Source organism: Amyelois transitella, chromosome 28 (genome assembly GCF_032362555.1).
Source record: "Amyelois transitella isolate CPQ chromosome 28, ilAmyTran1.1, whole genome shotgun sequence".
Classification (NCBI taxonomy): Eukaryota; Metazoa; Arthropoda; class Insecta; order Lepidoptera; family Pyralidae; genus Amyelois; species Amyelois transitella.
In genome coordinates, this window is record NC_083531.1 from 4,465,316 (window position 1) to 4,478,914 (window position 13,599).

Consider the following 13,599-nt stretch of genomic DNA (forward strand, 5'->3'; position numbering starts at 1 on the left):
AATAATATATTTGTCTCTATCACAACAGTGGTTCTACGGGAGTTCTACTCTTCATTGGCTTCGATGTACTTTTGCTGCCGCTGACGCCATCGAACTTAACCGGTTTGTTTACATGTGAGATGTGGCCATTGTGATGTATTTCCGTGTTTTTTGACAAAGCTGTGCTCATATTAATTGAAAATAAGCTATAAGATGAAGTGTTCTGTAGCTTATTGTGACTTATGCCAAAGCAAAAATAGGTCGAATCTAACATATCACCGGTAAGTGCACGGTACATCACTAATTTCAGGCATTGGGGAATTTATTTATTTACTTAAAAATTAACCTTCATTTAAACTCGGGTATTTAACATACATTCACACCAAATTTTATCACAAACGGTCCAGCGGTTTAGCTATAATCTGAATCATAGGGATTATATTTGATTTCCAAACACTCTTTTTCAAAATGACATAGGTGATAGATATAATTGTTGGACCTTAGATTATAGCAAAGATAGTTAGGATTCCCGATGTTGAACCAAATCACAGACGTATTAAACTTTATAGTTACAATTGTGATCGGAAAGGAAGTAAGTATGCAGAGATCGTGGCAAGTGGAAAGAGCTACCTCTTTCCACTTGCCACGATCTCTGCATACTTCCTTCGCTTCATCCACATTCATAACTCTCTTCATGCAAGCTCGGCGGTTTCGGGTACTCTTGACCAAACCCTTTGCCAGGACGTCTTTAATTTGATATATATTTTTTAAATTATCTATCTATAATTATTTTAAGGATACCTACCCCTCCGGGAAAGAGGAGTGATTTTATGTATGTAATCGGAAATGAACAATCTTAACTCACTCATTCATCGATAAAATATTATCGGCTCAATTAACAAGTGAACATATCTAGTCCGCCATGTTGGTATCCCGATTTGTTTATTTAGGTATGCAGGAAAAGTACATGTGAGACAGAAGAAACTAAGAGAAGTTGGATTTTTGTTTTGGTTAAGTAACTTTGTTATGTTTTCAGTTGTTTGTGTCTAAATAAATAACTAAAAAACAGCCAGCCAATATTTGGCGGAAACTGTCGAAAGCAACGATATTACGGCACTTTAGGTCAGTCAGTCAGTCGCATTAAACAAGTGTTTATGGAATCACAAGTGGAATACAATAGCAATGTTTATGTCAATGATAACTGGGCCTACGTGCGGCTGGAGTAAATGGAAAGATATCCGTGGTTGCCGCGCCTGCTTAGCCACAGATGTGGTGCTGTTCAATATGTATGATCACAAAATTGTGGAAGATTATGTTGCTGTCTGTGGGATTGATGTAAGTTATTTTAATTTCTAGAGTAAACTCGCAGTTTCAACCTTTGTGGCGCAGCGGTAGTACGCTTGTCTGTGACACCGGAGGTCCCCGGTTCGAATCTCGGCCAGGGCATGACGAGGAACGAACATTATTTATTTATTAATTTTTTTTTAACTTTCTCTGATCGCCCTGGGTCTTGGATGTTTATCTATATAAGTATTTATTATAAAATATAGTATCGTTGAGTTAGTATCTCCTAACACAAGTGTTGAACATACTTTGAGGCTAACTCCAATCTGTTAAAAGTGAAAAATCCCATTAATTTCTGTTCTTGTGGAAATTTCAGGAAGTGAATTATACGACCATTGCATTTTCCTGATTAAATATATGATAAAATATTTTTCTTACAACAAACTTAAAAGCTTGTCAGTTGAGTTTTACTATCTATGTATATATACTAGCTGTCTCAGCAAATGTTGTTTTGCCACATTAATATTTTTAAAGTAATTTCTATATATATTTAGTGGAAAGAGGTAGTCTCTGCCTACCCCTCCGGGAAAGAGGTGTGATTTTGTGTATGTAATTTCTAGTTAAAAAAATTTGTTAAGGGTGGAAAACCCTTATCACTAAAGGGTATGAGAAATAGATGTTGGCTGATTCTAAAACCTACTCAATATACTCTCAAAATTTTACAAGAATTGGTCAAGCCGTTTCGGAGGAGTACGGGAACCAAGAATTTTATATATAAGATTTGGGTCATTCAAAATATAAAGAAATATGCTTATAGGGACATCCTTGATTACAGCAGTGTAGTAGCAGTGCAGTGTAGTTTGTTCCGTCGCTACTTCTACACATGGGCTTTTGAAGCGGTAGTAGTTATAATTAGATTTAAGTGATGTGACGACAATAAGTGATACCTTGTATCCAATTTTGAAAATAAATCTATTCTATTCTACAGATTATAGATGACTACCCTAAGCTGCTATGTTGGTACTGCTTTGATATGGTGAAAAAATTCAACGTCTTTAGGAACAGGTGCAAGAGAGCCTATGGTTTTCTTGTGAAAGTTGATACTCTGGATAAACATGTGAGTTTATAATATATAGCTGTGCCCGCAAATTTGTTCGCGTGGAAACTATTCCATACGAAAATAACTATATTTTGGGCATCATCGAAGCCCTCAAGGATGAATATTTTACCCAGTCTTTTTCACATTTTCCCTTATTTCTTTTTGTGTTGAATAGACCATGTATCGAGGAAGGCTTTAGGCTATATAACATCACGCTGCAACTATAAGGAGCAGGAAAAATTATTCATCCTTGTGGGCTTCAGTGATGCCCAAAGTAACTATTCCAAGCAGACAAAGTCACGGGCACAGCTAGTTAATATATATGTATTTCTTTATTTAAGGTCACTATATCAACTTTACAAGAAATCCACAATGCAAACAAAGATTTTCAAATACCTCCCATTACTGTTGTAAATGTTAATGATAATACAACAAGTGATTATCCTAATGATAATTTAGAATGTACGATAGAAGGCAATAAATCAGATATAAATAGTGATAATGATTTTACAAACGATTGTAATAGTGATGACATTGATACAAATGAAAATCATGACGATGATGATGTTGATGTTATTGAATCAAAACAAAATAGCGTTAAAGAGATAAGTAAACATGTGAATTTAGATAAAATCAAAACTGTGGGCGATCTTTTAGACATAAGTGACCATGAATTGGAATTGATGGAAGAGAAATGGCTGAATGGTGAATATCAAATGAGAGACATATTGAAAGATTGTTTTAAGAAAATTTCGAGCGGGGATCCTATTCCAGTTATTGAGTTCGACGACGTCGCTGATGATACGGCTGAACCCGAAAATGTCCGTGCTACGTACACGAAAACGGTGACAAACGTACAATTGGCGGGTTTAGCGAAAAAATACGGTTTCCGTGCGAAGTTTTTGACGCAACAAGAACAAATTGATGAAGTGGAATTGAATAAAAAGTCCGGTTTGAAATTCGTGTGCACGGAATGCGGGGTGATACTGAAGAGTGAATCAGGTCACCAAAGACATTTGGAGACTCGTCATAATCCAGGTTTTATGAGCGTATGCGACATTTGTTCAGCGAGGTTTACGAGAAAAGAATCACTGTGGTGTCATATGCAACAGCACGCTGTGACGTTTTGCTGTCAATCGTGCGATCACAAAACAAAAATCCGTTCCGAAATGAAAGTGCATCAGATTAAACACCAGAAAAAAATCTGCGAATTCTGCGGTAAAGGTTATCAGACGGGTGACGCTCTGAACAAACATATGAACCTCAGGCATCCCGCTTCGAGACTTGTCTGTAATGTGTGCGGGAAATCCGTTAAGAACGAGAAAGGGATGTTTGTACATAAGAATTCTTCGCATCCAAAATTTACTTATTCATGCGACAGATGTCCAGCTCAGTTCTACAGCGAAGCAGCTTTGCAGAGACATGATGCGATGTTTTGTAACCTTATCAATTGTTCGATTTGCGGTTATGTGTTTGGCAATTCGTATTTTTTGAAGTTACACATAATTTTGTGTCATCAGTGCGATACGGATTTGAGTTATAGCTGTGCTAAGTGTAAAGTCGGGTTTCTCACGGAAGAAGGTTTGCAGAAGCATATTGATACATGTATGAGATCAGTGCATTGCATCGAATGCGGGGAGATGTTTGAAGCGGCCGGACAGTTGACTGAACATACAAACATACATGAGGATAAAATAAAAGAGACCTTCAATTGTGTTAAGGTAATAATGACTTCTTTTGAAGCATAAATTATGTGTTGTCTTAAAAGTTAGCCTAAATTATTTATGTATATGTCACTGGAAAATAACAAAAATTTTAAGTTTATAAATTTCCGAGGAAGTTTATAAACTTTCGTAGGATTCTCTTGACGGCCTCTGTGGTACAGCGGTAGTACGCTTGTCTGTGACTTCCGAGGTCCTGGGTTCGAATCCCGGCCAGTGCATGATGAGAAAAGAAGTTTTTCTGATTGGCCTGGGGCTTGGATGTTTATCTACATAAGTATTTATTACAAAACATAGTATCGTTGAGTTAGTATCTCTTAACACAAGTCTCGAACTTACTTCGAGGCTAACTCAGTCTGTGTAATTTGTCCCGTATATATTTATTTTTTTTTTTTAAACGAGAGATGAATTGTAATTATTTTACGTCGACGTTTCTGTAAATTTATAAACTTACCGAACTGACGCGTAAAATAATAAGTAAGCCATAACAAAACGACATGCGCTCTCATTGGTTGAACAAGTCACGTATTAATTTTTCCTCTCCTCCGCCATTCATTGCTACGGAGCATAAAAAAATCGGTCGCTTGTGTATTTTTTTTAAAGTTTTTAATGTTGCCACTGTTTTGAAACTGTTAAATAGTAGTAGTTGAATGTCATAAACTAGTAGTAGTTGAATGTCATAAATGGCGACTGAGTGATAGGCTTATTAACCTGGGATTCTTCTTTTAGGCGACAGGCTAGCAACCTGTCAATATTTGAATATCAATTCTATCATTAAGCCAAATAGCTGAACGTTGCCATTCAGTCTTTTTAAGACTGTTAGCTCTGTCTACCCTGCAAGGCATATAGATGTGACCATATGTATTTATGTATGTACATATGTATTCTATCATTGAGCCAAACAGCTGAACGTGGCCTTTCAGTGTTTTCTTAGTTGCTTTTTACGACATCCACAGAAAAGATATGGAGTGGTTATATTCTTAAGTGCCGGAAACCATACGGCACTAAACTAGATTGAAGTATTTATTTATGTTTTTTAAGTAAGAAAAAAACTTACATATACGATAATTTATTTTTTCCAGTGTCGCAAATATATCAAAGGAGTTGTTAATTACAAAAATCATTATGATTCGTGTAAAAGGAAATGTGATAAGGTATGTGAAACAGAATGAAAGTTACAGGTTCAAATCCCACCCCGGCCATGATTATTTTCAAAGTTATGTAATGTTAACATTATAAAAAATAGTATTTTTATTTGTTGGCAACACAGATTTTGATTTTGACGTTTATAGTTAGCCGTGTTATTTTTTAAGTGATCTATATTTGCAAATTGACGTCCGGTGAAAATGCTGCAGTGTAGTTTGTTCCACCGCTTCTATAACACACGCGCTTCGGAAGCGGCAGTAGTCACAATTAGATTTAAGCAATGTGACGTAATGAATAAGTGATACCTTGTATCCAATTTTTTGATAATAAATCTTGTTTGTTTGTTTGTTATATCTTTATTGCATAGAAATTTACACAGTAACAAGAAAATAGTAAGTACATAGTTCAAATTCAAATTCAAAAATATTTATTGTGGTACACAGGTATAAAAGATATAAAAATGATAAACATGTAAGGTGTCACTGTGGCCTGTCTATAATAGACGTACAATAATTAAGGTACTTAGTCGCTAAATTAAAAAAACAAAAAATGCCAATTGCTTCCAAAACATTAAAAAAGAAAGAAAAAAAAAACACATACAAATATATCCCAAAGCAATTCGTCAAAGTGGCTAAATCCAGTCCTTTAGTTAGTTACATAGGTATAAAAGAAACAAATCACTTGCAATGGCGGACTTATCCCATGAAGGGATCTCTTCCAATGAACCAAAAAAAAAAAATTTGTAAAGCTAATTCTATTCTATACTATATTTCATTTAATTTCAGGCATCAAAGGTGTGTGTCATGGCCGACGACAGAGACATGGTCGAAATAAAAGATGGTGGCACATTGAATAAAAATCATAGTAACAATAAACCTAAAATGATTTGCGAAGCCTGCGGAAAGATATATTATGTGAGTCTTCTTCTTTGTCATTACCTTTTTAAACTTTCTACGCAAATGGCAAGCAATTAATCAAATAAATATTCTATTCTACTTTACTCTACTTTACTTTACTCTGATCTACTCTACTCTACTATTCTATACGTGGGGTCGGCACAGTATGTTAGTTTTTTCCAATTACTTCTGTCAATTGCCATCTCACCTGTCACCCCCTTTCTCCTCATACTATCCTTTACGTCGTCCATCCATCTCTTTTTCGTTCTTCCTCTATTTCTTAAACCTTTCACTTCCATATTTTTGACGGCCTCTGTGGCGCAGTGGTAGTACGCTTGTCTGTGACACCGGAGGTCCCGGGTTCGAATCGGCCAGGGCATGATGATAAAGGTACTTTCTCTGATTGGCCTGGGTCTTGGATGTTTAGTTTATCTATATAAGTATTTATTATAAAATAAAGTATCGTTGAGTTAGTATCACGTAACACAAGTCTCGAACTTACTTCGAGGCTAACACGATCTGTGTAATATGTCCCGTATATATTTATTTATTTAAGGATCTTTTAGTAACATGACCTTCCAACATTCGCATCATCGCGCAAATATACATATTTTATGAAAATGAATATATACGGGACAAATCCTTAAAATAATATTAGAAGGATATTTTTTAAGAAAAAATACTCAAAGTCCTGGCAAAGGGTCAGGTCAAGAGTACCCGATGATGATGAAGCGATGGAAGTGTGCAGAGATCGTGGCAAGTGGAAAGATGTAGTCTCCGCCTACATCTCCGTGAAAGAGGCGTGATTTTATGTATGTATGGATTTTTTTTTTTCAGAATAAGGTATCTTTGATATCACATATCAAGATTCACACAGGTGACTTGTTGAATTGCCAACTTTGTCCAAAGAGATTTACAACTAATGCTGCGTTAAAGGTAAGTTTTAGTGTTTATTTGTCTACCACCTGTTGCCCGCGAGTTCGGTCGCCGTAGAAGTTCACTGACAATATCTATATTTCTAAAAGCGGACACCATTTATTAACCCCCCTTAGAGGGGGAGTAATTATTATACATATACCTGCCTTGAGATGGTTAATTGTTGAAAATCTTACAAAAGAATACATTTGCAAATCCCGCGGGAACTATAGTTTTACAATTTACATACATACATACATATAGTCACGTCTATACCCCTTGCGGGATAGACAGAGCTAGCAGTCTTGAAATACTGAAAGGCCACGTTTAGAATGTGAGAATTGACATTTTAATAGTGGCAGGTTGTATAGTCCATCGCCTAAAAGAAGATTTCTAAGTTTAGAAGTCTATCCCTTAGTCGCCTTTTACGATATCCATTAAGGAGGAAAGAGATGGAGTGGTCCTATTCTTTTTTTTTTGCCGGGAACCACACGGCACATAAAAATATATGTATTTATGTATATATTATATGTAGATATTGAAATTTTCAGCGTCACGAGAGGCTCCACACGGGTGTGAAATTGTTATCGTGTTCCAAATGTACAAAAAGATTCGTCACATTCTCCGACCTCCACAGCCACGCTAAACTTGTGAGTGTCATTGAACTTCAGCCCTTTTAATCATTTATTACATACATACATATGATCACGTCTATATCCCTAGCGGGGTTGACAGAGCCACCAGTCTTGAAATGACTGATAGGCCGCGCACAGCTGTTTGGCTTAGTGATAGAATTGAGATTCAAATAGTGACAGGTTGCTAGCTCATCGCCTAAAAGAGGAAGCCCAAGTTTATAAGCCTATCCCTTAGTCGCCTTTTACGACATCCGTGGGAAAGAGATGGAGTGGTCCTATTCTTTTTTGGAATGGTGCCGGGAACCACACGGCCATGTACCAATGATTGTTTTCGGAATTATGTACCTACATTAGTTTGAATACTAACCGATGGTCTTACGGTGAAGGAAAACATGATGAGGAAACCTGGACATTTAGGGAAATGGATGTGTGTACCATTATCCCCTGCAAAGGTCGCGGAGGTCAGACGGGAGTCGCTTCGTGCAAAAACCTGACTCACCCAATCCAAGATCCATGGTCAAAGAGGTCAAACGAGATGGAGTGGTCACATACTTTTTATAATTTATCGGTGCCGGGAACCACACGGCACATATGAATCAATCAATCAACAAAATAATCTCAATGGTGTACCTATATAATGGTTTAAACTCCCTTTTTTTACAGAGACATTAGGAAAGGAACCACGCTTGTCAAATGTGCGGTTACAAATTCTTCAGTGCTAAAAGCTATTCTTCAACACATAGACATTCACACGAACGTGACGGCGGTGTAATGAAGTCCGAATTAATTACTTACTTGGAACAGATAATATAAAACGTATCTTGATTAAATTAAGGACGTCCTGGCAAAAGGTCAGGTCGAGAGTACCCGAAACCGACGAGCTGGGATCGTGGCGAGTGGAAAGATGTGGTCTCTCCCACATACCAAATTTCATCGTAATCGGTTCAGTAGTTATTGCGTGAAAGAGTAACAAACGTCCATACTGACATACTCACAAACTTTCGCATTTATAATATTAGTAGGATGTATGAAAAACTATGTGGATTAAATCAGTGATGAAATTCTGAAAAACTGTTTTATCCGAACTCCGACTAACCGAATCGCCGATTATCCGAATCAAATCAATCAATCCGAAAACGGTTGAAGACCGCAAAACAGCTTACATTGACGGAGATGATTAAAAAACAATGATTTTTATTTCTAAACTTGTTCATAAGTACATTTTATTTATATTTAAAACATGTGGAAATTACATGTTTCTTTCATTTAATTCAATAAAAAAATAGTGCAATATCAAAACGTAGCTTTTATTCTCTCCAATGGCAATTTTTTTTTTTAAATCCGATTATCCGAATATTTGATTATCCGAATGGGTCCCGGTCCCCATTTTCCATTCCATCGGATCCATTCGGATAATTGGAGTTCTACTGTAGATATAAAATAGAAAAAAAACATCAATTGTATTAGCTTAATTCAGAAGTAAGCAAGAATAATACCAAATATTTATGTGATTACATTTATTTTCTTATCAGCAAACCGACAGAGATTCTCACGAGTCAAACGTAAGCAGCAGAATGATTCCATTGTCAATTCAAAAAGACCGGCTGTCAAATACATTATTAATCATCGATATTGGAATACATTCTTATTAAACCTTTTTACTAAATAACATATAAAACTATATAAAATAAATTATTGCTAACAATTGTATGCCGGCCCATTGTGTGGAAGGTAGAAGAAATCATTTGTACGGTCCGAATATTGTACAGTGATGAATACATGGTGAGGTTCGAAGCTATCGGTGGTTGATGATATCGATGGTGGTGATCCGACTATACGATGAACTCGAAATTATTGCGGAAAATACTTAAAGCGCAGCAAATAAATATCAATTACTACGGACAGGATGTGTGACTAGACTAAATAAATTAAATGTATAGAATAGACGTATATACATACATATAGTCGCGTCTATATCCCTTGAGGGGTAGCCAGAGCCGACGGCCTTGACAAGACTGATAGGCCATGTTCAGCTATTTGGCTTAGTGATAGAATTAAGATTCAAATGGTGACAGGTTGCTAGCCCATAAAAGAAAAAACTCCTAAGTTTATTAACCTATTCCTTAGTCGTCTATACGACATCCATTGGAAAGTTTTTAAAAATAAGATATAAGTTTTAACTTCATGACAAAACGCTGACAAAGCACTAACATACGCACTATCTACTTCAGTAGGTTTTAGTTTTAGTAAATAACCATAATTCTATTCTAAAGTATTAGAGTATCGGGTATCGACTTACATTTTAATAATTTTGAAGGTAGTTTTAAAAAGATATCTGTCACTGTCACACTTGCTGTCTGACATTGACAGACACTAAGGGTACGTGCAGCGTGTCCCCGACTTTGTAGATTTGTCAGACTCATTGTCATTGCCATCCTCTCTTGTGTCAATATCAGCTGATTGCTGAATTATTGTTCTGTTCATGGCAGATATTTTACCTTTACCATTTATCAATATCGATAATAAGTTTTCTTTATTTAAGTACGCATGGAGAAATAAACGCAAAAGTTTTGAGTGTTGTCTAGACAGTACCTACCCAGCTAATATTTTATTTGTTATAAAATCAAAAAAAAAAAAATATTATATATATATATATATATATATATATATTATATTAATTATATTGACATTATTGACGTGCTGAGATATCTTTATTAAATTGAGAAAATGTGTAAGGTATCAGTAGGCAACACTAAACAGGGTTATGAAGAGAGAAGTTAAAACCAGATTGGAAAGATCAATATTTATTATCTGTACTTACACTTGATGAAGATAATGGGGTCGTGAGTAGCCCGCTTAGAGATAAAACGACCTTACCTTAGGGCTCGTGCAGCGTGCGGCCGACTAGCGACCAGCGACTGATTTACGGTTCTGAAGGAGGTTCACGTGATGTCATACATCGTTAACGATAGAAATTATGCCAGATACCAATGAAACAATCTCCGTTATAGTTGCGGTAGTAAGTTTGTTTGTTGTTTGTCTTGAACTAACTCAAATTGCAACATTGTAAGTTTGAATTGACTTTAAGGGAACCTTGACTAAATAATTTATTATGTAATCCCATATTTTGTAGCTGCAGCCGCCAATCATTATCTTATGACATTCAAACAAAAAAAAAACATTCGATTCAAAAAGGCAGTGTATCTATTCAAGAACCACGATGTACAGACATACAAACAGACAGCCAACATCCAACTTCCCGTGGTTTTTTTGTCAAAAAATCGTTGCCTAAGTCACCACATTTCCGCTATTAAACAACCACCATTAAAATATATATTAAAGTCTCATTTCCGTGTGTGGTAGCTAGCTACAATATATAGTATAGCTTAGTCTGTCATGGCCTTAAAACGCAAGTCTGGCAACACAGACTGGTGTGCAGCGCAGGTCGTATGAATGTTCGCTAGTCGTCGGTCGGTGGCACACTGCAATTCGCCGTTTAATTATACAAGTTCAATCCAGTCTGTCCGAATCGGTCAGACTGAGGTTGGACGAAGTCCGCGGCACGCTGCACAAATCTTTAGGGACGCATCGCTGGCAAAAAGAAGGACGTCCGCCGTCGCGAGTCTCTTTATATAAGGGTGAGGCGCAGGACTGACACAGACACGACGTCACAAGTTCCTTTCTTGTATCGTCAACCCGAACGCAGGATGCGCCTGTGATGACGGTCTAAAAGTGAGTCAGTGAGGCATCTCCCATTCACTTATAAAGTGTAAAACATAAATAATAATAAATAGAGCCACAGTTTATAAATTGCCTGTATGTTCTAAGATGGACTGTGAAATTACTCTTCTAACTTAAATTTTATGACACGCATCACATTCATAGGTTTTCTACACCAGTATGAGTTAAATGATGTGATAATAAAGTGCTCTTCGTATTAAATCGACGTTGACACACGTCACATTCATAAGGTTTTTCACCAGAGTGAGTTCTACGGTGTGTTTTTAAACTACTCCTCTCATTAAATCTGCGTTGACACACGTCACATTCATAAGGTTTTTCGCCAGTGTGAATTCTCATGTGTCTTGTTAAACCATTCTTCTGAACAAATCGACGTTGACACACGTCACATTCATAAGGTTTTTCGCCAGTGTGAATTCTCATGTGTCTTGTTAAAACATTCTTCTGAACAAATCGACGTTGACACACGTCACATTCATAAGGTTTTTCGCCAGTGTGTGTTCTACGGTGTTTTACAAAATTACTTTTCTGAACAAATCGACGTTGACACACGTCACATTCATAAGGTTTTTCGCCAGTGTGAGTTCTACGGTGTTTTAAAAAATTACTCTTCTGAACAAATCGACGTTGACACACGTCACATTGATAAGGTTTTTCACCAGTATGAGTTCTACGGTGTGTTTTTAAACTACTCCTCTCATTAAATCTGCGTTGACACACGTCACATTCATAAGGTTTTTCACCAGTATGAGTTCTACGATGTGTTTTTAAACTTCTCCTCTCATTAAATCTGCGTTGACACACGTCACATTCATAAGGTTTTTCACCAGTATGAGTTCTACGGTGTGTTTTTAAACTACTTCTCTCATTAAATCTGCGTTGACACACGTCACATTGATAAGGTTTTTCACCAGTATGAGTTCTACGGTGTGTTTTTAAACTACTCCTCTCATTAAATCTGCGTTGACACACGTCACATTCATAAGGTTTTTCACCAGTATGAGTTCTACGATGTGTTTTTAAACTTCTCCTCTCATTAAATCTGCGTTGACACACGTCACATTCATAAGGTTTTTCACCAGTATGAGTTCTACGATGTGTTTTTAAACTACTCCTCTCATTAAATCTGCGTTGACACACGTCACATTCATAAGGTTTTTCACCAGTATGAGTTCTACGGTGTGTTTTTAAACTACTCCTCTCATTAAATCTGCGTTGACACACGTCACATTCATAAGGTTTTTCACCAGTATGAGTTCTACGATGTGTTTTTAAACTACTCCTCTCATTAAATCTGCGTTGACACACGTCACATCCATAAGGTTTTTCGCCAGTGTGAATTCTATAATGTCTGTCAAAATTTGATTTAAATTTGAAACGTCTATCACAAACATCACATTGGTGTAGACCCTGAGCACTCCGTGACGTTGACTCTCGTCGAGACTCGCGCTGTGTCCTGTTGGTTGTACTTCCTGCACCTGGTTGCCGTTTGTCAGCTCCCGATGTGTCAGCTGACGCAGTATCTGTGATTAATCAGCCGACTTGAGAAGAAAGCATAAGTTAAACATAAGTTAAAAATACAAATATTAAAACATACTTCAAATTCGAACAACAAAATGCTAAAATTCTTTGAAAATTGTTTATTTAATTTAGACGGTTTTCCTCCCCTGCCTTTATCGAGGTTGCATCCTCATCATTCTGGAGAGGAGCCCGGGGTATGCCTTTCACCATGGATTCTAGACTGGGTGAGTCTGGTTTTTACACGAAGCGACTCCCATCTGACCTCCGCAACCTTTGCAGGTAAACCTAATATCTAGTCGCCTGAGTGTGTAGGTTTCCTCACGATGTTTTCCCTCACCGTAAACGCATCGGCTACTATTCAAACTAATGTACATAACTTTGAAAATAGTCATTAGCACGAGTACACGGCCGAGGTAAAGGTGCCGTCATAATATTCAATATTCACGTCACGGATGTTCAGAAATGACACGTGTGGTGGCTGCGGGATGGACAATGTGGGTATGTGGACATATGCCCAACAATATGCCAGGAACAATGCAGCTCACAAATCAAATGTTATGTGGCTATTGCGCTTTATTTAAACTTACCCCATTGTTCATCCTTTCTTACGATATAAGACCGCGAATAAGCATAGTTAGATAGAACGTCAAAGCTGGGCAGAG

At 36.9% G+C, this 13,599-nt stretch overlaps 2 protein-coding genes across 2 annotated transcripts; one reads left to right on the top strand and one right to left on the bottom strand.

Annotated features, from left to right (window-relative positions):
- Window positions 1-964: 964 nt before the first annotated feature.
- Window positions 965-8,978, top strand: LOC106140779 (zinc finger protein 93). Its single transcript, XM_060952334.1, has 8 exons — window positions 965-1,314; window positions 2,252-2,380; window positions 2,704-4,083; window positions 5,166-5,237; window positions 6,015-6,143; window positions 6,963-7,061; window positions 7,592-7,690; window positions 8,339-8,978. Exons 1-8 carry the CDS (start codon window positions 1,162-1,164, stop codon window positions 8,345-8,347), a joined length of 2,070 nt encoding a protein of 689 aa, XP_060808317.1. The 5' UTR covers window positions 965-1,161; the 3' UTR covers window positions 8,348-8,978.
- A 2,576-nt stretch (window positions 8,979-11,554) lies between these two features.
- Window positions 11,555-13,529, bottom strand: LOC106140778 (zinc finger protein 182-like). Its single transcript, XM_060952154.1, has 2 exons — window positions 13,525-13,529; window positions 11,555-12,797 (listed from the first exon to the last, which is right to left on the bottom strand). Exons 1-2 carry the CDS (start codon window positions 13,527-13,529, stop codon window positions 11,555-11,557), a joined length of 1,248 nt encoding a protein of 415 aa, XP_060808137.1.
- Window positions 13,530-13,599: the final 70 nt, after the last annotated feature.